A 25,057-nucleotide genomic window follows, 5' to 3' on the forward strand; every position below is an offset into this window, starting at 1 on the left:
GTGTGCTCGCTGCAGTTCGGCTTTGAGTTGCCTAATGCCTCTACCACACAGCTCCATCAGGACTCTGGCTGCGTGTTTGCGACGCGCTTGGAAGTGGAGTTCGTGCAAGACAGCCAATGGCAAAGCAGATGATGTTCGATCATCGTGATTTGTACGTCTGCATCGACTGCCGAGCCCCGCCGATATGCCACGCGAGACTCAACTTTGCCATGTACCCGGCAGCTGGCCCGAGCAATTCGAGAATGCCATGCTGAGAAATGGATAGCCTCTCCTTGAACCTTGTCTCAAAACGTCGCTGCTAGACCCGTTCCCGGCGAGTCGAGAACAGGTCGTAAGCAAATGCTCAAGTGCCGCTGCTCGGGAATATCATGCTGTGACGTCAGAGAAGAAGACCGTTGCAAAGTCCACGTGTGGACGCCCCGCACTGTCCCCACCAGAAGTGATTACCAGCATGTCCAGGGCAAAGACGACATCTCCGGAGGCGAAGGCAGTCATATGTGAGAGGATTGCACAAGATATCCAGGGCGAAGGGGGCTGCTTTTCAGGCTTCGTTGAGCTAACCAACCGCGTGAATTTTAGCGTGCGTTTTCGCTCTCGCTCTTTGAGCCCAAGCCCTATCGCATGTGTTCCGATGAACTCTACTGGACCTCGCTATCTACTCCCATTGATGCTGAAACGCCACGATAACCGTTTCCTCAAGCACGAGACCCAGACGCCAACCGTCACACACCTTTCCCCTACATGGCCGCAAACGCCGAACTACATCGCGTCTACTTTAATAGTACGCCACCCACAACCTCCGGAACTTTTCCTGAACCAAATTTCACATGACAGTTTCATCGTTTCATGCAATTGAGGTAAGCCGCTCTACGCTAATGTCGGGGTTACTTTTTCGCACAACAGACCAGCGGTTTGCGAAGCGTCGATAGCGTGCTTCGCAATACAGCCAGCTAGCCAACGTCAGTATAGTGTGGACGCGATTGGCTTATTTGAGAGTGACGACGAGTTCACGCTGATCTGAAATATCTGCTGATGGTGTTTCGCGGATTTGTAGAAGATAGTTTCGGCGTAGCTAGTATCCGTCAAGTGCCGTGGCGGTCCGGATCATCCTTCTGCCAATGGATCGTCTGTACATATTGCATCTGGTTGGCATTGCCTGCTCCTTCACCTTGACCGTAATGCCTTGGCTGATGATCGACAGGCGTTGCGCTTGTCATCTGTACCTTGCAGCTATATCTAAACTCTCCGCAGTCCGTGGCTTCCGCAAAGGTCGAGATTGTCAAACGGCGGAAAAAGTGTTTTGAGGGCGTTTTGGCACTGAACGTTGTGTGCACTAGTAGCTTTAGCTTGATCATCGCACTCATAACTCTGAACAGTCAAATCATTTATCATGGCATCAATGCGCTAGCTGAAGACGCGAAGATTTTCGATGCAAGTCTGGTGCTGTTGGCATCGTCGTTGCGCGAGCATATATGCACAACCTCCGTTGGGCGCCGTTCAGGGCATCGATCATCCACTGCCAGCCCCTGAAGCTTTAACTTTATTGGTTTTGCTTGTACAAACCTTTCAAAGTGCGGATGCGAATGCGCAGCATTTGTGCGGCATCCGTACGGCCCTGCAAGGCTGCAATGAGCTTTCGTGCTTGGTTTCCGGTAAATACCGCTATCCGTTGATACGCCTCTTGCGGAGCAGCAGGCTAGCCGCATCTGCAACTGTATTGTTCTCACGCCATGTCGCGATGCAAGCGCACTGTGTAGACGCGCCTGGCCCAGCTGGTTCCATGTCTCGGACGCAGATCTCCTTGTAGAAAAGTCGACAAGGAATAGCCTCAACAACATGCAAGATAAATACAAATGTCCATTGACAAGGAACAAGTAGCCGCGAAGGTGCGGAATGTAGACGAGACACCGTGTCCGTCGAGAGGCGGGGCAGCCCCGGTTCTAATTGTAGCTGTTGATCAGGCGTACACCGAGGTTGACGCATAGTCGCTGGTACTAGTCATAATGACTGCTCTCCTTCAAGCGTAGTGGGGCATGCTGTGCCTCTTAGCAACTGACAACCTCAAAGGAATGCTAGCGAGACCAGCAGCCAACGGTTTTTTGGTGGTCATCGGAAGGATATAAGGATAGGGCCGCTGTCACAAGCGCACTGTGGTATAGCGCGGCCTGACTTAGTGCCTTCGCGTGTGGTAAGCGCAACCGAGATTCGCATCCTGGAGATTACCGCCAGGCTGACCTTGACAGTATCCGAGCCGCAAGTGATGCTGCCAGAGTCTTGCGTAAATCAGTGGGCACGCAAATCGATGTTGCAGTGGTTCTTGATCAGTACACCATATTGTGCAGCACAGTGCTGTACAGATCTGACGACCATGTTGATCATTGATCAGCAGCATTGCGTTGTCCACTGCCGAGCAATAGCCGAATCAGTCACATGAGGCTACTGTGATGCGCGTGGAAATGGGGGACAAGCCTCACGCAAAAGGGAAGACGAGTCACATCTTAATCTTACAGCCGCGAACCCCCGCGCCTCAAACGTGGATCAATGTGCCGAAACACAGCCCTGCTCAAGCGGGCGATAGCTCGTAGTAGAGAGCAACAGACTTTGGAGGGCTGTTGCAGGTATAAGACACATGTTGCTTCTGCGCGCCAACACTGCAGGCGCGCGGACTTGATTCCTGCGTCTCGCAAAACGAAACAGTCCGCGTTGCTTTTTGATCACCGACGGCGCATCTGCACTGTGGAGCTCCAGGTCGCACAAGTCGATCAGGTAAGAGCGGGCCGTGACGCTAGAGCGAGTCGGGAAAGGCGGACAAAATTACCCCTGCCGCCGTTGAAGACTGGTTGTGGAACACAGTCTGACAGGCTACACAGCATGCGTCGAGTAGCGCTTGTATCTCGATCGCGGACCGTAAAAGGACGTGTTCAGTCGTGTATGATGCTTCTGCGCTCCAGGTGACTTTTTGTACTGTCCTCGGAGTGTGGAGACTGTCGGTAATCACATATCGGCAACCCGGCTCGACTCTCAACCTTCTGAACCGACGCTGACGTGGTAGCTCATTTGGTGGGCTCCGAGTCGGTTGGGTGTTTGCAATCCGCAGTTTGTTTGGTTCCAGGGTTTGAAATTGGGTTGACGACTGGAGGGAGGAAGTTTCCAGCCTGTCTCGAATCATGGGCGGAGGTCGCAATTACAACGCTAAAGCTTGCGTCCAAATTTGGCCCACAGGGCTACCAGACTCGATAGCTACATTAGTCGGCTTTGCGTCGACGCTTCACTTGACCTCGCCCCGAGGTAGCTGTCATTGAGTTGCGTTGACGTTATGCAAGTACGGCCCTTATTGTTGCTTCCAATGTTCCACCCGTGCTGTCCACCGCACTGGAATCGACAGCGCATGACAAGTAGGGGCATTGGTGTTATTATGTCTGTCAATTGAATTCACAAGGGTGCCATGTGCCAATGGTGTGCGGTCGCGATAGGAACAAGGGTGTGATCATCTCGTCGGTCGTCCGGACAGGGTACGCGTGGTGATTATTGACCACAATGCTTGAGTCGAGGCTTGAGTCAGGCAGGAAGTGCAAACAGAGTCGCAACTCTGGTCGCCGACAAAGGATGAGTTGGAAGATGCCGTTAGCCGTCTGGCATGATGTTGCATCTCGCCATGTAACGGACGGAGGGTTGCAGTAGTGGAGGTCAACGTCTATCAACAGCAGGTGTGGTACGGTACGAGTAAGACGCAGACACAGACGGTGTAATCAGCCCTGTGGTCTGATGCGTTGGGCGCTCTTCCGGCGCCCCTCGGGTAGATCTATTTTGTTTGTGCAGTTGATTTGAAATGAAATGGGCAAGAGCTGGAGCTGGCGCAGCGGGTGTTTCCTGGGCCTCGCAAAGTGCCGGGCAGCCTCCGCAGTGGGCAGACCCTGGGCAGGTGAAGGAGGAGAGAAACGGTCGTCGGGTGTCCAGGCACGGCGATTGGGCCATTCACGGCGTGTTGGTCACAGCACTGGCGCTGGCCAGGAGGCGGGATCACCCTGGCTGATGCGATGCTGGCTTGCTGGCTGCAGCTAGGCGTCGAGGCTAGTAAGTCCGCGTATGTATGTGCTTGCCTTTCCGCACGGAGCCAACGGCTGTACAAGACTGTCGCGTCCTGTTGCAAACGGGAGCGAAGGTAATCTAACAGCTTTGGAGCGTACCGTCAGGCTGGCTCGCTGCAATGTCGAAGTTATAAAACTCTCCACGCTGCCCGCTGCATCCCTTTTGGACGCTCCGACCAATTCCTCACACTCCACCTCTCCACCAAGTACAAGCTCGCACTTGCTGCTGCTGCCCTTGCCGTCTCCTCGTCGACCATCAGTCCGGCACCCTCCCACCGCCAACAAGAAAGAAGCTTTGCTCCCGCCGCCGGCCGCCCATCTCTATCTTCTCACCGTCATTGTTTATTCCTGACTTGACTTGTTTTTGCTCGTGCTCGTCCACCACACCCTCTTGCTCCTCCTTCCCCGCGAGCACGTTGAGCTGCGCTCCGCACGGCAGTCTCGCCCTCACCTGCAAGAAGAAAGAGCTCCCCGTCCAGCAGCCAATCAGCGCGGCACAGCTGCCACCCCGCCTTCCTCGTCTCCCACGCCGTTGCAGAAGGCGATACCCCCGCCGTACGACCCTAAACCGCGTGTTGCCCGCTGCCCGTTCGCCCACCCCCGCCAAACATGTGCACCAAGGTCGTACACAAATATGGCTGCGGCCACGAAATCGCCGAGAAGGCCCCATGCGCGACGTCGAGAACAGCTCCCTGCGGCGTCTGCAACACCAAGACCGTCAAGCACGACGAGAAGTGTGATAGATGCGACCATTGAGACAGGTGCGCCCGACACTCCCCAAACCCTACGCGTCACACGTGTCTAACACCCCGCCTCTGCAGTGTACCACCGTGAACTTCTTCGCACGATACCCCATCATCATGGCCAGTCCGCCGCACTGAGCCGCTCCTTCCTCGCAGCTCCCCATTGCGCGACTTCTGCCATACCCTGATACACCACCAGCTCCCCATTGAGCCTCTGGCCCCAAGCCTGCATTTCATGGCGTCACGGATTTCAAAAAGTATTGGCCTTCTTAGGCATTGCGTCTTAATTGGACCTTGGGCACTGCACGTCCGGCGTTTTGGATACAGGCCCGCGTTGCGAGACATTTTCTTACTTACTACATGGATACCACGTTCTCATAATCATGTCGCGCAATGCGCCGACGGCGAACCACATGCCTTCTCTCTTCTTATCTTGTCATTGCTATCACTATATTTCTGTCTGCCGTCTCTAGCGCTTCGCAACGTTGGCATGAGGGACAATGTCCAGTATACGAGCGAGTCAATCAATCTCTACGCACCCGAGACGGACATGTCGTCCCCTCTCGGATCACCATAATTCATCCGTTGAGCTCATTGTTGTATTGCGCGACCTCCGCGCCGAACAAGACCATTCCCATGGCCAATCAATCTGCGCTGATCTGCGGTACAGTATCACGCATGAGGACCCATATGCAATGCCGTTTTTCGCCAATCGCCCTGGGCTTACGGCCTCCGCGATGCCATCAATCACAGTTCACGTAGCTCTCGAACCACCTCTGTGAGTCAGGCCAATCAAGCGAGCCGCCAATCCGCCATGTATATTGGGGCCTGACTCCCTTGTATATCAGCCTCGCACTAACAACCAGGTAAACGAGAGTACATGGTCAAGGCACCGTCCGTTCACGCCTCATGATAGGACGCCATCAGTCAAGCTCCAGTCTTGTCATGCAGTACATGCTAGCATGTGCACCGGGCCTAATACTCAACCTGGGAACAGGGGCGTTGTCGTATAACGCTCGAGGAGATATGGCCGTCTTACTACACCTCCGATCATGCTGAGGGACGGGCCGTGGCATGTTCAACGCCTCGTCAGCTTAGATGCGTTCGTCTAACCACGCCCAACTCAGCCACCATCGCAATAACCAAATCTCTTTCATACACTAATACCGAGTGCATGCAGCGCTTTCATGTAGCCAACAGCAAAGCCGCGGCCTGCGCCAATATGTACCCCGATCGCCAAATAACCGAGACTGTTATAAATGGGCACCTGATATGCGTCAAGCTCCGCACTGATCATCTGCAGCCAACCGGGTAACGCGTCTTCTAGAAGGCATTCAGCCTGACTGCCTTGACGGTTCAACTGAAAACTGAGCCACATAGACGCGGTAGTAGTGCCAGCGCCCTCGGTCATGCGTGTGATTGTGCATCGACCCTCCCTGGCTCTTTCAAGTTTCCTTGTCACACTGTTAAGAGCTAGTGCGACCGAGCTTAGATGGCAGTCTTTGAAAACATGGTGTGCTGTAGTTGATATCTTCATGCTCATTTGTTACCCCAGGCAGAGGCAAGACGCCTACCGGTGCGGACCCCTGCAACTACCGCACCATCCCTTGCTCTTGTTTCCTCGAAACATCACATGGGCGATCTGCGGCACAGAGACGCTTGTAATAGCACGTGCAGAAACGCAGAGCGGCTCCTTTCGGGTCATCAATTAGACGACCTGCTTTCGAGTTAAGTCATACCTGTACTAACTTGGTACACCACCGCGAGCGGGTCTCACTACCCATCGTTGAGTCTAGTCGGCACGGGGCTACACGGAAGGCAGGGTTCTAATGCAGACGTGAATAGCTCATCACATTTGGTCGTTTCGTGAAGAAATGAGGTGCGCAAGCGATGACTTCGTGGTCAGGATGATAAGTGGTTCGCGGCTCGGCGTCATCGTTTGTGCGCTCGGCCCGCGGTGGTCGCTTCCTCATTCGGTGTTGGTAGCCGCGACTTTCTTTCGTCAGCCCCAACCATCAATCTCCAGCCATGTCGATTGACATCAACTGGGACACCATCACGGGCGGTGCAGAAGGCTCCGCGCGTGCAGAGAAGATACGCGCCTTCATCCACGACCGGTTCCAGCAGGTGACGCTGCCACGATTCATTCGCTCAGTTCACGTGCATTCCTTCGACTTCGGCAGCGTACCCCCGGAGATTGAGATTAAAGACATATGCGACCCACTGCCGGATTTTTACGAAGATGATGAGGACTATCCAGACGAACAAGGGGACGACCTGGGGGAAGACGACACCGAGCATGACGCCAAGTCACGCGATTCTAGCAACCCACCTAGTCATTCACCAAGGAATAGTCATTCCAGGGAACGAGGCCGAGAAGCAGACTTGGAGGAAAACACTCCCAATCAGAATAGATTACGCCCCTTTCAACCTCTTGCTAGACCATCCACCAAGCGCTCATCATTGGCTCCCCACGAGCTAGGCAGCCCATTCTTTCATGGAGCTCTCACTCCAGGCATACCTGGTGGCACCTCCAACATGAACTACTTCCATCTGCCTCTAAGTGCAGGCCTCTCTGGTGCTACGACGCCTCTGGCCGCTGTAGCTGGCGCCCAGTTGCATAATTGGCTCGACGACCGTCACGGCCGGCCGAGTACGCCAACAAATATGCGTCTGCGGAACGCCGCGTCCATGAACTCGCTAACCCTCACGCCACAATCCCATCCAGATCCCAGCTCAAGACCCTCTTCCAGGCACCAACAGGACGATGGGAAGAAACAGTCCTTTGCCGGATCAGATGACAGTCACTCTCAGCACAGCTTCGGGCGGACACCATCCGCATCTCCTCACCGCATGCGTGAGAAGAGCCCTGATGATATACAGGTTGTGACCCATGTGCAGTACTCTGGCGACATCAAAATGTCTTTGACTGCAGAGATCCTTTTGGACTACCCCATGCCAAGCTTTGTCGGCATTCCTCTCAAGTTGAACATCACCGGACTCACCTTCGATGGTGTTGCGATCTTGGCATATATCAAGAAGAGAGCACACTTTTGCTTCCTGTCACCGGAAGACGCAGATGCTCTGGTCGGCGGAGAGAATGGTTTCAACGGTCTTCAGACAGACGCACAAGGTCAAAACCCACGTCCTGTGCAACGACCTAAGATCGGAGGGCTGTTGGAGCACATCAAAGTCGAAAGCGAAATAGGAGGGCAAGGCAGTGGTAAACAGGTCCTCAAGAACGTTGGGAAGGTAGAGTCATTCGTACTGGAGCAAGTCAGGCGCATCTTTGAAGATGAGTTTGTCTACCCAAGCTTCTGGACATTCCTGGTCTAGAGCTGCGAAGGCAGCATCCTGCAAGAAGTGAGTGGATGTGTAATCACATGTGCTATATGCACGAGCGGCCAAGAGGCTCAATAACGAAACCACAATGTGACATTGCGCATCGGCATTCTTCACCGCGGACAAAGGATGGAATTCATTTGAGCACGACATACATGACCTATACACTGTTGAGTCTATTAGACAGCATGCACATATCCGCTTTTGGGGTCATACGAACGCGTTTATTCCCACTTGAGTGACAGGGCTGGAGTCTCACAGCAGCAACCTACCCTTATAGCAAGCTTTTCCGCCCTAGTCGATGCAAGAGTCATACAGCAGACGGTCCAGGAACGTGGGCTGCCGTTGTATTACATGCGGGTGCCAGCAGAAGCGATGAAGGACGGCATTTTGACAGCTACGTTACTGACAGCGGGAGTGGCGGAATCAGACCACGTTGGTAGCGCCCAACCAGGAAAACATGACGGGTTCGATGCTCTTTTGAGTCGTCAGTGCGAGTGTTACCGGCCTGTCAAAATCAAGCACCCGCTGGCATCGGCATCGGGCCCATTCAGGCGAGTCTCGCGCCGCGGTTGTGTCCCGTCCACTAGTGCACATACGATCAAACTTGCTATCATGTGTGTTGGTCATCGATGTCGCATCCTGCCCGTCTCTCCCCGCGATTCCCGTTTCCGTCGTGATTGCGCTGGCTGGTCGCGCATTGCCAGCATACAGCAATACATTCCGAGCAACATTACCAATATATGGTGCTGCGCATTTGACTTCACCGGTCGCTGAAACGTCCCCACCAGCAATTGACCAGTGATGTCGGACCATGACGGGGCAGGCCCAACAGGTTCCATACAAGATTTCAAGCTCTCCTTGAACGGTCACCGCAACGCAACGCATTGATACTAGAACACCACTGCAGCCAATCGAAGTATGCCAGCAATTGAGACATACTTGCGCAATACCACTACGTATGCCCAGATGAAGTTGATACCTTTCATCAGCACCAAAAACGAGCAGCATGTCGATATCCTTGAGCGTCACAATCCCAACACATGCGGTCTATTCTTGGATCGTCACAAGACAAAGTTTATATAATCCTTGGGACACGGAGAGTAACCATGCTCCGTTGTCTGCGCAATATTGCCGTGTCCTCTACGGTTATTATCACATATAGCTTGTTAGATTTATAGTACCAGCTCCGGCCTGGTAGGGATCGTAAGGCTGTTTTGTGTCTTGCATGGTTAGGACCGCGGACTTCCGACGACTGCTTTTGGCAGGTCTGGTGCCGGCATCGTTCGCCTGCAAAGATGATGCCGATGTTCTGACGGTGGCTCCTCTACCCTGGTTGACCTGAAACGTCAAGACTACGGAGGAGGTACGAGAACGTTGAATGCGGAAAGCACGTGCAGAAAGCATGTAATTGATCTCGACTTCGAGTTTCCAAGATGCCGCCATGATGCCTGGATTTGCTATTGTGTGTCGCTGATGCTGAGTCTTGAGCATTTTTGTATGATTGGCTGTCTGCAAAGGTGTATATTCTGTTGACCTGGCATGTGAATGCCACTAGAACAAGCCAGCTCCGTCAACACAGGAAGCTGCGATGAAGCCGCAACTCAAGCTTCACAAAATAAACTCGAAGCAAGAAGATGCCCCTAGCTTTGAAACTGAAGCAGACATGGAATGAATTCGCGTCATCCGCGTGGGTTCTTCTCACCGAATTCGCAGCAGCCTCGACGTGTTGCAAGACCTCTTATCTACCATGTAGCAACTTCTGACGACCTCTGCAGTCAGTAGCGAATCATGAAATCACATGCATCATGGTGCCTGCTGGTTGAAGCTGAGTGATCATGGACGCAAACTGGCGAATGACGTTCGTCGCTCCCCACCTTGCAACCCCACCCGCACTGACCTCTAGTGACGCACCAATGCGCAATGCACTCTGAAGCTACTCGATCCACTCATGAGGCTGCGCAGACTCGTACGCTATGCTCGCGTTACTCAGACTGCGAAGCTGCCTATAGCCTACAACCTCAAACGCTACCAATATCAAAGTCTACCTTCGCCCACTTGCATACGTCTGTTGGAGCTCTTACCAACTGCAAGCAATGGCGTCATACGTTGTTCCCTGAAGACGACTGAGCTGGAAGACGCACCTTTCTTTAAAGCCCTGTCTTACACATGGGGAAGTTCGCGTACCTCTATTCCACCAACATCAACACATGGAGGGACGGGTCCAAAGTCTCTGTTGACTACAAGAGTGAACTCGGCCCGTCAACACACCATCATCTGCGATGATCGCCTTATCAAGGTCAATAGCAATCTTCGGGATGCACTCCTCATGCTCAGCAATGCAGTCAACATGCCGCACATGCCGAAAACACCCACCTACTACTGGATAGACTTTTTGTGTGTGAACCAGACAAACATTGAAGAAAGAAATGCGCAAGTTGCCAGCATGGCCGACGTCTTCAAAAAAGCAGATGGTGTTGTAGTCTGGTTAGGCAAAGAGGACCAATACACACAGGACGCTCTTACCACGATGCAGAGGATATCGGCGACTCCTGAGGGAAAATGGCCGCTAGTGCCATACACCTCATTTTATAATCCAGAAGAGAGTCCGTTGGTCGTTGCTACTAGACTCACCTTCTATAACTGGCTAGGTTTCATAGTCCTAATTAATCGCCCATGGTTCAAGAGGGCTTGGGTAAGCCCGCAACAAGCGTATACCTGTACGACGTATAGCTGACTCCTCCAGGTCATTCAAGAAATCGCGCTTGGCAAGACAGCCCTGGTGGTTTGTGGTAGCAAGGTATTTCCCTGGGAACTTCTAGCCAAAACACTATCTTTTGTCAAGATTACGCGATGGTATCATCATCTGCGTTCAGAGAAGCTGAGGCACGTGAAAGAGTTGCGGAAACAGCCCGGTATCTATAGGCAAGTCCTCAAGTCGAAACTTGAAGTCGGAATCAGCCCTCTGAATCTTAACTCCACTCGACTGACTGCATCGTTGTTGGCCGAGACGAACGGCCAAGTGGTCAGCCACTCATCTCTTCGAAACCTCCTAGACAAGCATCGCTTTGCCGAATCCTCAGACCCAAGGGACAAGGTCTATGCTTTCCTCGGCCTTGCCAATAAGAGCCTATCACCCTTCCGTACGCAGCCAAATGCGCTTATCCCAGACTATAATCTCAGTGTGCAAGAAGTCTACACCGAAACCGCAACCGTTCTTATGTCTTCCTATAAGAATCTTTCCTGGCTATCGCACGTGGAAGACGCTTCACAAAGACAGATATCCAATCTACCGTCCTGGGTGCCTGACCTTAGTGTATCGCTCCAACCATATCCGCTCCGCTACCGTGGTCCCGCACACTGGGCAGCTGCTGGTAGCCGCCATTGGCGTCCAGCTGTAACAAACATGAGGAAGGGATTACTTTGGGTCCAAGGGATACAACTAGACCATATTGATCAGACTTCACTACTTATCGACGAATCAGAAGACCCTTCTGCAGGATGGGCAAGCATCGTGAATCTAGCTCTTTCTCTCGACTCTCCTTATCCAGACCCCGGTGCAACTGGCAAGACACCATCGCGTGTCGAGGTACTATGGCGGACACTGACTACCGACATCTACAACCACACATACCCATCTCCACCGGAAACGGGCTTGCTGTTCATCGACTACATTCTCAACCTCCAAATCAGACATCGCTTGACACCATGGTCCAGCGCTGATGAATTCCAACCCCATCATTCTCCACTATCAGATTTCATATATCCTAATTGGCGCAAGCTCTTCGAGCTTGAACCTCCAGACTCACAATACAAACTGAGCTCGTATACTAAGCGCTTGACTACAGTCGTGGAGAGTATGTTCAATGGCACGTACTCGCCAATCGGGCTCGCACAGCTGCAACACGAGCTTGATCAGAGTGGAGGGCGGCAGCGGAGACTCTTCAAGACACGCCGAGGCTTCATGGGCACTGGAGCGAGATCGTTGCGTGTAGGTGATGAGGTCTGGGTGTTGTACCGTGGTGGTCTTCCTTTTGTGTTGCGGCCTTTGCCCAATGGTCATTATCGTCTTGTAGGAGAGTCGTTTGTGTATGGGGTCATGCATGGTGAGGCGCTGAAGATGGGTCTTTTGCGTGAGGATATTGTCCTCGAGTAGGAAACTTGGATGATTATCGACTGGTCAGCCCGTCGAAGAGGGCAGTTGGGCTGTTGCTCGGTTTGTGCAGTACTCCAGACCGTCAACCTGTCACTCACTGTCCCAAAAATGATACCCTACACATGATACAAGCAAGATCTGTCCCAAAGATTCCGTTCGTCTCCATCGATCCGTTTACCCCGAAAATATATTGGACAAAGCTCTGCATTTTTTCACATACGACCATAGGACACTGAGAATTAGGCTTCCCGTCCGCTCAGCCATATACAAGCAGTGTACCGGCGGATTAGTAGTTAGGTGGGTGACCACTAGCGAATCCCCGCTGTTGTATGTTTTTAAACTTTTGCTCGACTTTTTTTCTTTTGTTTTTTTTTTTAATTATTTTAGGTTGATGGAGGTAGAGAAACCTTGGGAGGGAAGGGAAGGCAGGGTTGGGTAGATCACAGCAGGGAGACGAAGAAAGACACAACTTGTTTGGTACGCAGCAGCCAAGACAGCACTGCAAGATCAGTTGATTCATCCCAGTTCCTTCCTAGATATTTTGTTGCTTAGTGATGAAAATTCCCCGAAGACATCCCATCTTCTCTAACATCAACACCAAGAAAACATTCCCCCCCCAAGATGACCCAGATACCGAAGCCTCCTAGATTCAAGATCGAGAGGAAGAAGACGCCAAAACGCGCACCCAAATGTTTTGTGATTCAAAAAGAGATAAAAGAAAAAGGGAAGCTGAACTTCCATGTCCCACCAGCGCCATGCTTGCTATGTACAGTTGCTGCTTTGCAAAAACAGGAATAAAAGTTAGAAACAGAAAACTGTTGTATCAAAAGACAGGATTAGAAAAGTAGCGATTAGGTGGTATCGTGCGTAGGACATTAACAAAGAACTTCGTAGACAGAGTTGGGAAAGATCAAAAAGCGTTGTGGAGACGGCAGATGTCACTGTCGCTATGCAGCGGGCGGCGAAGTCATAGGCGATACAGCAGGCGATTCATCCGCACGACGATTCTCGCCTGTGCCCGTGCCAGATACAATGGTAAAAGGTGCTGTGGTGTTCGCTCCAGGAGCTGGGACTACCACTGCACCGTTTGTTTTGGGGGCCAGTTTCGCGGAACCAGGCGGCGTTGTATCCGAATCCTCTTCCGGAATCGTGGGGCAGTATGTTTTGAGGACGTGTTTGAGGGCGGGCCGGCGAATCGGTTTCGAGAGGAAGAAGTCCATGCCTGAGTCGAGGCATTCCTGTGACATGTTAGCATCTGGGTAGTCGGAATGAGATCATGGGTTACACACCTTCACATTGCTCTCCTCCGCGTACGCTGTCAGAGCGACGATGGGAGCTGAGAAGCCGGACTGTCTGATGAGTCGCGTTGATTGCAGACCATCCAGGTTGGGCATTTGGACGTCCATGAAGATGAGATTGTATGGAGCTTGACGTTCCATACTCTCCATGACCTTGTCAAGTGCTTCCTGGCCGTCCTTCGCGACAGTCACATCGTACACATCTTCCAGCTTCAACATGCGCAGTACGACCTCTTGATTAGTCTTGTTGTCCTCAGCGACGAGCACCTTGACCTTGTCTCCTCGTTTTGTTGCTTCGGCTTCCACCCGCTTCATAGCCGCGACTTGCGAGTTTGGCGACTCTAGTGGCGCGTTCGAAGCGAAGAAAGGCTGACTGAGACCAACAAGACGGGGTTGGTTGTCGGTGTCGAATGCCACCGGCCCTTGTGGAGCAGTAGCAACGGTGTTCCCAGCGACGATCGGACCACTTGTAGCGGATTGTATCGAGCGGGCCGAAAGCGCGTCATCATGTGAGCGGCCTCGCTGCGGCTCGTCGATCGACAGACTCCGGCGCGGTGTCCCGGTTTCCAGGTTCACGTTTCTTGAGCTTGCTGTACTGTCGGCCCGACTGGTGAGATGCTTCAACGGTATTACCATGGTAAACACACTTCCGTGTCCGACCTCACTCTTGAGACCAATCGTACCCTTCATCAAACCAGCAAGTTGCGAACAGATACTCAGACCAAGGCCCGTGCCTCCAAACTTCTTGCTAAGCCCCAGATCACCTTGAACAAAAGGCTCGAAGATCTTGGAGTGTAGATTGTCAGGTATACCTGGACCAGTATCTTCCACCTCAAATTCGAAAGATAACCATCTTCCGGGCGGTGGTGTCGCAGCTCGCTCTTGTGCCATGTAGCGGGCGAACGCGTCTCCTTTGCCCATGACGTTGATGACATTGGCAGTGCCGTAGTTGTGGTCTGGTGGTGTGGCAACTGAAACGGATCCTACCTCAGACGCAGAGGCTCTCATGCGAGTTTTTGAGTTGCGTGTGGAGCTTTGTCGTGATTGTAGGGAGGCTTTGCGACTGTCAGACATGTGGGCCTCTCCAGGGCAACGGATGGTAAGCGTAACAGAACCGCCTTGTGGAGTGAACTTGAGACTGTTCGATACCAAGTTGATAACGACTTGGAGTATCCGATGTTGGTCACCGTACAAGACCATGTCCTTGAGACGGCCTAGTCCGAAAGGTCCAAGATCGCGTAGTTCGTTGGGTCGTCCGTTGTCGTCCAGATTGTTCTCATACGGTCCCTCGAATTCGACGGCGAGCTTGATACCGCCCTCCCTTGCCTGCTTTTCGAAAATAGCCAAGACTTGGGAGCTGATATCGCGTAACCGGAATTCCTTCTCATCTAGACTTAGTTGCTGACCAACCTGATTTTTGCTGAACGTCAAGAGATCTGTGAGTAGGTTGAGTAGCAAGTCTCCGCTCTTGTAGATGATGCCTAATGATCGTCTTAACTTGATTGGGTCGTCTTCTGACATGCACACAGCGCACATGCCCAATATACCGTTCAGAGGCGTCTTCAACTCGTGCGAGATGTTTGCGATGAACAAGGTCTTGCTTTCGTTGGCCGCTTCAGCCGCCTTTTTGCTCTGTTCGAGCTCGGCCGTTCTTTGTGCCACCCTCTCCTCCAATTTTTCGTACTGCATCATCAGCTCGTCCGTCATCTCGTTGAAGGTGGTCGTTAAGTCGGTGAGTTCGTCGTGGATGAAGTGCTTGCGGTCCTTGACCTTGCCTGGGATGCGGAACTGCCTCCGCCTCGCTGCTTCTTTCTTCTCTGCACGGTTGAGTTTTGCATTCCTCCGATAATGAACGATCTGGCCAAAGAAGCCTTCTTTACGGGCAAGAGCCCCGTCTTCCGAACTGTCATTGGGACCATCGTTTTGCGAGCTGAAATCATCGTCCTCGAACATGTGGGGCGCTACGGTTTTCTTGGTCGCGTCTCGGAGTCTTCGGATCGGCTGGCTGGAGAAATGTGCTACAGGAAATGTGAGGAGTAACATGGCACCCAGTGTGCCGAACACACATGCGATGATGACGTTGCGTAGGTGGTAGATGGGTCCCCAGACTTCATCATGGGTTTGCTCTACCACAACCATCCAGTCGACCATAGGACTATTGATGACAGCGTATCCAACAGCAACATTGTCGCCATCCTCGTTGCTGGTAGAGATGATGCTTCCAGCGTTGTTGGTGGCGCCAGTGGGCTTGGTGAAGCCCTTGCGTATAGCGGGATACTTGGTCCAGGAGAATGGCGGTGGATCGAGAGCAGTATCGTATTGGCCATGCCTCTGCACTTTTGATCGCTGCGTTGGCGGGGCAAGATAGCGCACCTGTACGTCCTCGGGAGCGCTAGGGTTTGCAGCATCGTACAGGTACTCGACAGGGAAAGCATTGGTGGCATTGTTCGGGCCGAAAAGCAGGGTAAGACCGCTCTCGTCGAGGCCCTCCATGGCGTTGACAACATTGGTGATGAGCGATGCATCCAAGACAGCCGTCAGCCATCCAAGGGTATCAATGTTGGACGTGTTATTGATGATGGGAGTGGTAATTGACACTAGGCTGAGTGTTTCGTTGACGCGGTATGGGCCGGAAAAGAGGTAGCTGGTGTTGTCGATAGTTCTGCCTTCGTAGTGTGCCTTGTACGTGTTGACAGTGTCATTGTATGGTATGGTCTCTATAGTGAACTTGGGATAGAGCTCTGGGATGAAACCGTACTCGGTGTCACCTAGTGTTGCATTCTGTCCGTCGGGCTTGAGTATGGGCAGCACAACGTCCATCATGCTGTATGCAGTCCGACTGAATATAGAGCGCTCGGAGGAGTTGAAGGGGTATATCTGGGCTTGGATAGCCACACGGGTCCGCATGTCACCGGAGAAGATGGCATCATAGTCCTCCTCGACCCGGGACCAGTTTTCATCCGATAAATTTCCACCGTAGTATCGGTTGAGGGCAGACTGTGGAGAGAGACGGTTGGCAGCCTGTTGAGTGAGGATTTGCATGAGAGCCAGGTTCGACGACAGTTGGGCGGCTTTGAGAGAGGCTGTCAGCGTGAGACGAGTGGACCTAAGCGGAGGATTAGTAGGGCACGTCGGTGGTGTGAAACGGCAAGATTTACCGTATATTCAAGACAAAGTTGTGGTTGGTGAGCTGGCAGAGTTAGCATTGGTACGGAGGAATACACAGCGTTGGTAGGTACCCATGTTGCGACAGCTATCACAGCCAGGCCTATCATGGAAGCCAGCAGAACCAGACATCCCAACTGCTCACGGATGGGAATCCGCATCTTGACCATAACCCTGCGAGGCGTCGCAGGCTACACGTCGGACGTGCTGTTGAGGGGAGCAACGCAGCCCGGAGAAAGCGAGAGAAAGCGCAGTCGGGGCGGATCTCAGTCAGCTATCCTAGCGGTACCAGCGAGCTGACAGACGCGAACGACGGGAGTTGTCGGTGGAGTGTGTAGGATGTGCGTATCCCATTCCTCGCAGTGGGCGGCGGCGGCGACGGAGTTTTCGCTTGGGTGTTGTGGACGATCAGAGGCAGATCTCGATGCAATCTGGGGTGCGAGTCGCAGAGGGCAGGCGAGGTGGAGTGAAAGCACGGCAGAGGGTACTACGCCCGAAGCAGTAAGACAGGTTCGGCTTTAGGTTCTACAGGGTATATTTTGCTTTTGGCAGCAGGTACCGTACGATTCTTGCGTGCGCGAAAAGAGAGGACGAGCCGGTGTGCTCTGGCGGGCGGACTAAGGTGCGGATGAGTAGCAAGAGACTCAGCGCGCACGTCGCGTCCACTGTGATGGAAAAGGATGGAGGGCGGACCTCCCGGGGAGAGATTGGCATGAGTTCCCTTTGGGTTAGAGCTGTCGACCGCTGAACATGGGCTGACAGCTCTAGGCTCGCGCGCTGCCTTGGGTTCGCCACGCCTTGCCAGCATTCCGCGGCATGGACTGAACAAATTACCTGGCCGAGAAGAGAGTGCAATCTGACCGCGCAATGCCGACGAGCCACACCTGTCCTCATTTTGTTGCGCTGCAGCACCAAGCGTGTTGTGTGCGTCTTGTCCGGCTCGCTCTCCACCAGCAAACACGAGTTCAGGCCACTTGGCAAGCGGGGATGGCCTTGTCGTCTTGAACGGGCCTCGTCTCCACTTGCTCTTTTGATCGGCAGATTAACTGGATCCGCTGCGATCCAGACTTTCACCCTAGTCGGCCTTGTGTCCTGTCTTGCCGCCGGGGCAAGACTAGCATGCACTTGCATGACCAAAATAAAAAAAAGAAAGACGTTTGCAACACCAACTTCTCAACGGCTGCTAGGTGCTTGCTAACAGTCGTTCAAACGGTCCGCGCCGCTGTCTCGAGTAGTGCGCTGTCAAGTCGCCTCTCTAGTCAGTCTCATGACACCCAAACCACCCGCCTGGTAGACGATGCCCCGGATCGACAACCTTCTAGTCTTTAGGTACCTTCTCGGCCCTTCCACACGTGGCATAAGCATAGCAATGTGAACTTTTGCATGTTTCACGTCTCGCGATATGTCTTCGTTGTGCCCAATCACCAACTACATATATTATCCTGCCCAGTTGCCCACGGTTGAATAGCCTGCTGTCGAGCCCCTATGCAACGACGGCAGCGGCGTGCCTCCTGTCACAGAACCTACTCTCGCCAACCCATCCATCCTCGGGTTCGTATAGTTCCTGCCCATTCTTTTGAAGAAGGTGAGGACAACCATGGTGCCACAGATGACTTTGTCAATCCCACCCGGCGCCAGTGTCAGTCCATCGCGAAACACAGTCATCTCACCGACCTCGGCGCCTCTGAGTGCCAGCACACCTTTGTCTGAAAACGTAAAGCGCGCAATGACCTTGCTAGAGCCTCTCTCGTACACACCCAATGCGATCGGTCGCATCTCGAGTACCCAGACGTATGTCTTGTCTCCAACCGTGAGACTCCAGTCTTCAAAGTTCAGCGACTCCATCTTGTACTTTGTACGCAACCCGTCCTCCGAAGCATAATCAAAATGCGCGCGCGGCCGCCAGGGGAACCCTCCGTCGTTGTCATACGAAAGAGCAGCTATATTGCGCTGGCGCATATCCTGCGACGTATGCAGCACCTCCATCTCCGGCTTCTTCGAGAAGACGCGGAAGCTGTTCGTTGTGATTCTGTACGAGGAGGCGAGCGGCCCATTGTAGGCAGCGAGCATCTGTATCTTGCGGTCATACTGGCGAAGATGGTAGGTAACAAGGGGCCCGTCGTATGCGCCGTCATCGTAGGCTGGAGCCGTCTCAGCCTCACCGTAGCCCGGAAGCTCGTCATCGTGCGCGACGTCCAGGAAGTCGAGAGCATCTACGCGCTGTGTAGCTGACATTGTGCATTTGATCTTCTAGTATGCCGCTGGTCAGAAGGCGCCGACATATATACCCTCGCTTGATGCATTGCACCCGTATGGAATGCTAGATTCATCGCGCGTGTGAGCAGTCCGTTGACCTATGACGAGGACAAGACTAGGACGAGACCGGTGCCGAGTCTGTCCAATAGCTGTGTTAGTCATCGTTACACGCGTGAACTTGGTCTGCCTTGCAAACAGCCTCTATTACACGCGGTGCAAACGACCATGAACGGATATTTGTTCACTGAAACATAAAACCCGTCGAATACAGACGCGTGAAGCCTTGCGAAGAAGAGATTTGACGCGTGAGGTGTCCGAGTAACAGCGACGTCCTTCCTTCCCCACTGACCTCTAGCGTATGGCCTGTGCGCTCTACTCTCTGCACACGTTAAGAGCTACCAGCACAACACAAATAATCTGAGGTTCCGGGTTTGCGAATAAATTCTCCGCTAGTAGTCACGTCGTTTCCACAGGGGGCCATGTTTATCTTCCATCAACTCGATGCCACGACTACTGGCTGGCTGCAAAAAGCAATATGCGTCAGAATGGCTCATACACCTCTAGACTGATTTGGCAAAACGCAGCAGCAAGCGCAACCCCAAGTCGCTACCAATCCCAAATCTTAGCCTCGCCCCTCAACGCGCCAAGCTCTTGATATCTTACATACATAAATGTACATTAGCCACGATGGTTTCGCTGCAATTACCACGACTTTCAGGCTCACACTCATTGTTCCGCTCGCTCGTTTTTAGAACAAGCCAACATTACGGATTCACTCACTACTTCCGCCTTCAAAATGACAGACTCAAAGCCCCTCGTCTTCTATGACATCTCCTCACCAATACAACCTCGCTCTTACGCACCCAATCCCTCCAAAGCCCGTCTAGCCCTTAGCTTCAAGAAAGTTCCCTTTAAAACAACATGGGTCGACTTATTGGACATCACCACCGTCCGCAAGGGGCTTAATTGTCCAGCCACACGCAAGTTGGACGATGGCTCAGACTACCACACCCTACCCATGCTACAAGACCCTTCCTCCAACAAGACCATTGGGGACAGTTTCGACATTGCAAACTACCTCGAAGACACGTTTCCAGATTCTGGCGGCTGTCTCTTTCCGAAGGACTCCAAGGGCACAGGACTGGATTATGAGAGCCCGAATAAAGATACCATGTTCTTTGCGCCTCTGACGCTAAACGAGGGTGCGAAGAATGAGGCGTATGCAAAGTTCAACACGCATGTTGATGCGACGTTTTCTGCGCATGTCATCCTTGTCTCGCAGTATATGCCGTTTAATCCTGAGACTGCAGAGGCCGTAAAGGCGCAAATGTGTAAGCGAGCGCATTTGGAGTCTTGGGATAGTGTAAGCGTTCAGGGCGAGGCTAGGGAACAGCTCAAGGTGGCGTTCAAGGCGGCGCTGAAGTCACTAGCAGACTTCTTTGTGGTAAATGAGGGGGGGCCCTTTTTGGAGGGCGAAAAGGCGAACTATGCGGATTTAATTGTGGGTGGGTGGTTGAACATGATGGCGAAGTGCATGCCAAAGGAGGAATGGGAGGATTTCAAAGAATGGCGTGGGGGTGTGTTTGGGAGGTTGCACGACGTATTGCAGGAGAGGTATTTTGTGTGTGTATGATAGGGATGGGTAGTTAGGATCGGCGGCTTGATCTATATTTAAGCTGAAGTGATTCTCTTCGAACATCCAGTTCAATAAAGGTTCTGCCTCATCGATCGATTAATACCGAAGAGCACTAGTATTTTCTTGACTCATCTCGGGATCTTACGACGCTGTGACTGTCAACTCAAGTTTGTCGTATTATTACCTTTCATAGTCACTGGAATTGCACGAGAAGTTGCGTCACTATTTGCATGAGGGATGAAGATGCCGTGCAAGTATTTTCCGTGTATATTACGGGACTATTGAAGCAAGTCATAGCCACCGAGTGTTATATGACCTCGAACACTATTGCTGCTAATCCTTGGAGCACCACCACGCAACCTCCTGTCTTTTCTAACATAGAGATATTGGAGTTCGTGCTCAGGTTTCTTGAGTACTGTCGTCGGCGTAGACGTGTCCGAGGCTCTGATGTAAAATATTCGCGAGGATATCAGAGAACGTCCTCTGCATCAGTGTTGTAAACCGGAAAAGGGATAGGACACGGGAACGGTCCTGGTTGGACCCTCTAAGCCCGCCAGAGCTTCCAAAAACACCTTGTCCTGGTCGTCTTCCTACTCTTCTCGTTCTGCAGCCTTTTCTGCATCGTCTGTCAAGTCTTCGTAATATGAGAAGCCACTAGGGAATTTCCTAAGATCATCATGAATTGAGACGTAGCCCTTGCGGCGGTGGTCTTTCTTCACCTTCCAAATCCACTTTTTCTGCCAGTCGACCAATGAGAGCGTGTACTAGTCCGAGACATCATATTCTTCGAGCGCTTCAATGTCCCAAGCAAGCACACTTACTTTGGCATCTTCCGTGAGCACTTATTAACTACTGCATGCGATCGCTCTCACCAATCGAAGCAACGACAGGTATCTTGCGTGCAAGGTATGGCCCAAGGCACGGATTTGGTCCCCTTGCGTTGCTGATGGCTATTCTGTGAGGATGGAGGAGGCTCAAGTGAATCGTCCGAACCGTTTCCGTACAGAGTCACATCGTCGAGGGTGAGGTAGAGCATGACCCAATTTCAGACGTAGTCGTAGACCATCTCGCGGAGCTCGCGCGGTAGGGTGACGTAAGACTTGTCGGCGAAGGTACGACATAGCTTCTTAGCGACGAAGCAGCTGAGCTGGTCACACTCGCTGCCCGCATCTCTTCGCCTGATCGCCAGATTCGCGACTTTTTCTTTCGATCGATCAAGCCTGCGTTGGTGGTTAGCTATCGTTTCTCGCGCAGTCATTTCAGGACTACAAGACTTACTTTGTTTGAACCGACATCTCTTTTGTGAGAAACGTAAAAGTTGCAAGCAGTAGTCAAGCACTGTGTCAAGGTTCTCGTCACTGACCTGTCAAGGTCCGTCTCCGCGGCCTCGAGTGTGCGCTTGTTTTCACTGAGCCAGGCCGCGTTCCCCATCTTTTTCGTTTGTATGCAGACGACGAGGTACTAAATATGGCTGTGTAGAAAACATTAGGGACAGTGTGGGTGGGGTAGCGCGAACGCTCGTTCGCGCTAGTGATACGCAATCACTGGCATCACGAAAGTGGACCGAGCTTTCTGGCGTTGCGCAGGAGTTACTTTCGTTGCTAGTAGGTAAAAGGCGTGTTACCGATTTCCACCCCGTTTTGGTGTCGCTGCGCTTCTATCATCAGCTTTGTTAGACCCTATGAAAGCCAAGATGCGGTCCGTGTCACCTTTGCCTCGGCTGGGTTCCCGAAGAGGCAGCTTCATTAGCCTTCCTTTTCAGCCTTCCATCGATCCGTTCGCGTTCCTCTTCCAGCCGCCGCCCCGCCTTCTCGGTGTCTGGTACTCTCTCTTTCCAATTACCAAACGTGAAGAGAGTATGATTGCCAAAATATATGATCAAGTACCGTAGGCTCCGGGCTTCCTATAATATCGTCAGCGTACTTTAGAGATCCTTCGTCTCCACTTTTGGTATCCTTCCTTGGCTTTCTCAGCCTTCCAGCATGGCTACCTGATTCTGTGCGTTTCAAGGCACACGTTGCTGCGTAGTTGGGATACCATGGCAAGCCACAGTCACACGACAACTTGTCACATGCACATATAGATACGTCTCATTGATCGTCGATGGTCCATCGTCTAAGCGATTCGCGCGCGTCAATTACACAGAGAGCCAAGCTCCAGTACACCGTTCATGCAGTCAGCATCTTGTGTCGAATTGGTTAGCATATGTTACGCAATTAGCCGTTGAAGGCCAGCCTCCCAGTGCTGTAGGCTGAGAAGCAACGCTCTTTTCCTCTTTCTTCGTAGCACATCGCATACCCTACAGGCATCATGTCTTCGCAGCTAGAATACAGGCCCTTAGCTGATGATGAATTTCGCCTGCTAACACTTTTACCAGCAGCGTCGCTTTCAGCGCCACTCAGAGTTCAGATCTTCCACAGCAACGTGTGTACCCCACAAGAATCTTACGCGGCGTTATCATATACCTGGGCATCGAAATTGGAAGGCAACGATGACAGCAACGGTGAAGTCTTTGAGTCAGTAGATGTCGACGGTCACAAGACATCTCTCCACCAGAACTTGGCCATGGCATTGCGCTCTATTCGCCTCGAGGTTCCGCAGTGCATTTGGGCCGACGCAATATGTATAAACCAGTCCAATACGGCTGAGCGCAATATTCAAGTAACGCTCATGCGACAAATATTTTCCAATGCTACAAGTGTTCTGGCATGGCTGGGACCAGCTGCAGAAGGCAGTGACCTGGCAATGAACTTTCTTGCACATCTAGCAAGGCATTCTCGCAAGGAACACATTGGAGCTTGGCTCGGGAACGAAGGCATGCATCCCTGCTATTATTCTACCTGGGAAGGCTTGAGGGCCTTGATGGCCCGGAACTGGTGGAAAAGAGCATGGATTGTACAGGAGTTTGCACTGGCTCAGAACGTCATCTTTATATGTGGTAACCATCGTCTTTCGGCAGATGATCTAGAGGCAGCGGATCATCTAATCTTCATGGAATTCACGCCGTCAAAGAACGAACGGGTTACCGCTCTAGTCAAAGCTGTGGATATCAACCCAAGGGTCCTTGATCCTGCAAGAAACCTCATTAACCTGCGCCGACGTTTACAAAAAGGCGAAACACTTTCCGCTCTTGCAACTCTCCAGATGACCAGGCTGACCGAAGCAACCGACCCACGAGATCACTTGTTTGCCAAGATCGGGCTCAGTGGACGCGAGCTGATAGACTTGTGCCCACCTGACTATGATGCCGAGCCGGAGAACATTTGGTTTACCTTCTTGTCTGAGTATATCAAGCAAAAGCAAGACTTGTATGTCGTATGTATGGCAGGAATGCAACCAAGAACGTATTCCCATTTACCATCCTGGCTACCAGACTGGGGCCCTTCGAAACCACAATACATGCTTTGCTCGCTTTTCACAGGTGACAAAGCGCAGTGGCCTCTCTTTGACGCTTCGGGGGGCGCTGGCGCAGTCGCAACCATCTCGAGCGAGAGGATTCAAGCAGGTACTGTCCTGAGATGCCAGGGAGTTGTGGTGGACACCGTAGACGGAGTCGCTGGTGATCCATGGTGGACTGAAAGGCCCAGTTCTCTTCGTCAGTCACGATGCAAGGAAAACGCTTACGGGACAGAAGCTGGCGCGTTCGAGGCGTTGTGTAGAACGGTTACTGCCAATACGAATCGGATGGGTTCTTGGAGCGCTCCTCCAACAGAGTTCAAAACCATCTTCGCAAAACGTTGGCAGGAGTTGAGGACAAGCACTGCAGTGTACGAAACCGACCCTCAGCAACCACTTCCACTTCCGTTCTACGCACGTGCTTCAGGCTTTGAACGAGCCTGGCGCAGCATGCGCGGACTAAAGTTTGTTGGGGTGGATTTGCAGCATCTTGTCGAGACTGGGCTGGCAGCTGGACAATACGACCACTCTACATCTGCATCATTCAACCCCCTTTGGACAGCTCTCGAACATAGCGCTGGTCAAGCCTGTTTCGAACGGTTCGTATTCACTACAAGTGGAGGATATCTTGGAATCGGTTCTTCCACAATAGAGCCTGGAGACAAAGTCGTCATACTCCTGGGTTGCAAGGTGCCGGTAGTATTGCGGCCGCTTGATCAGGGCGGCTACAAGCTAATCGGGGAATCGTATGTAGACGGCATGATGTACGGTGAGATGATGATGAAAGAAGCAGGACAAGGCATGTCTTCCACGTCGATTGAGTATCTTGATATTCTCTGAAGGCTTCCGTGGCGCGCGCGCACTATCGGAGATGTTGTAGCTTTGTAATAGTCGATTGCAGTAGAGTAAGGTATTGATGCTCGGGCAGACCAGAGAAGGAGGCGATTCGCTGAAGATCAGCGGATAAAGTGGGCCTG

The 25,057-nt window shown here is 52.4% G+C and overlaps 8 protein-coding genes across 8 annotated transcripts; 5 read left to right on the forward strand and 3 right to left on the reverse strand.

Moving 5' to 3' along the window:
- Positions 1–4,037: 4,037 nt before the first annotated feature.
- Positions 4,038–5,613, forward strand: AA0111_g10487 (hypothetical protein; the record flags this gene model as incomplete). Its single annotated transcript, XM_028644241.1, has 2 exons — positions 4,038–4,084; positions 5,502–5,613. 2 exons carry the CDS (start codon positions 4,038–4,040, stop codon positions 5,611–5,613), a joined length of 159 nt encoding a protein of 52 aa, XP_028501886.1.
- A 1,246-nt stretch (positions 5,614–6,859) lies between these two features.
- Positions 6,860–8,167, forward strand: AA0111_g10488 (Mitochondrial distribution and morphology protein 12; the record flags this gene model as incomplete). The annotated part of the gene is made up of 1 exon (XM_028644242.1): positions 6,860–8,167. One exon carries the CDS (start codon positions 6,860–6,862, stop codon positions 8,165–8,167), a length of 1,308 nt encoding a protein of 435 aa, XP_028501898.1.
- A 1,957-nt stretch (positions 8,168–10,124) lies between these two features.
- On the forward strand, positions 10,125–12,329 carry AA0111_g10489 (hypothetical protein; the record flags this gene model as incomplete). Its single annotated transcript, XM_028644243.1, has 2 exons — positions 10,125–10,868; positions 10,920–12,329. The coding sequence occupies 2 exons, from the start codon at positions 10,125–10,127 to the stop codon at positions 12,327–12,329; spliced, it is 2,154 nt and encodes a 717-aa protein (XP_028501899.1).
- A 947-nt stretch (positions 12,330–13,276) lies between these two features.
- AA0111_g10490 (Two-component system protein B) lies at positions 13,277–16,953 on the reverse strand (the record flags this gene model as incomplete). The annotated part of the gene is made up of 4 exons (XM_028644245.1): positions 13,277–13,567; positions 13,619–16,733; positions 16,786–16,817; positions 16,867–16,953. 4 exons carry the CDS (start codon positions 16,951–16,953, stop codon positions 13,277–13,279), a joined length of 3,525 nt encoding a protein of 1,174 aa, XP_028501858.1.
- A 1,276-nt stretch (positions 16,954–18,229) lies between these two features.
- AA0111_g10491 (hypothetical protein) lies at positions 18,230–19,027 on the reverse strand (the record flags this gene model as incomplete). The annotated part of the gene is made up of 1 exon (XM_028644246.1): positions 18,230–19,027. One exon carries the CDS (start codon positions 19,025–19,027, stop codon positions 18,230–18,232), a length of 798 nt encoding a protein of 265 aa, XP_028501857.1.
- Positions 19,028–19,844: 817 nt separating this feature from the next.
- On the forward strand, positions 19,845–20,681 carry AA0111_g10492 (hypothetical protein; the record flags this gene model as incomplete). Its single annotated transcript, XM_028644247.1, has 1 exon — positions 19,845–20,681. The coding sequence occupies one exon, from the start codon at positions 19,845–19,847 to the stop codon at positions 20,679–20,681; it is 837 nt and encodes a 278-aa protein (XP_028501860.1).
- Positions 20,682–21,729: 1,048 nt separating this feature from the next.
- Positions 21,730–22,115, reverse strand: AA0111_g10493 (hypothetical protein; the record flags this gene model as incomplete). The annotated part of the gene is made up of 2 exons (XM_028644248.1): positions 21,730–21,904; positions 22,048–22,115. The coding sequence occupies 2 exons, from the start codon at positions 22,113–22,115 to the stop codon at positions 21,730–21,732; spliced, it is 243 nt and encodes an 80-aa protein (XP_028501859.1).
- Positions 22,116–22,994: 879 nt separating this feature from the next.
- AA0111_g10494 (hypothetical protein) lies at positions 22,995–24,920 on the forward strand (the record flags this gene model as incomplete). Its single annotated transcript, XM_028644249.1, has 1 exon — positions 22,995–24,920. One exon carries the CDS (start codon positions 22,995–22,997, stop codon positions 24,918–24,920), a length of 1,926 nt encoding a protein of 641 aa, XP_028501854.1.
- Positions 24,921–25,057: the final 137 nt, after the last annotated feature.

This window comes from Alternaria arborescens (assembly GCF_004154835.1).
Source record: "Alternaria arborescens strain FERA 675 chromosome Unknown contig_36, whole genome shotgun sequence".
NCBI lineage: Eukaryota > Fungi > Ascomycota > Dothideomycetes > Pleosporales > Pleosporaceae > Alternaria > Alternaria arborescens.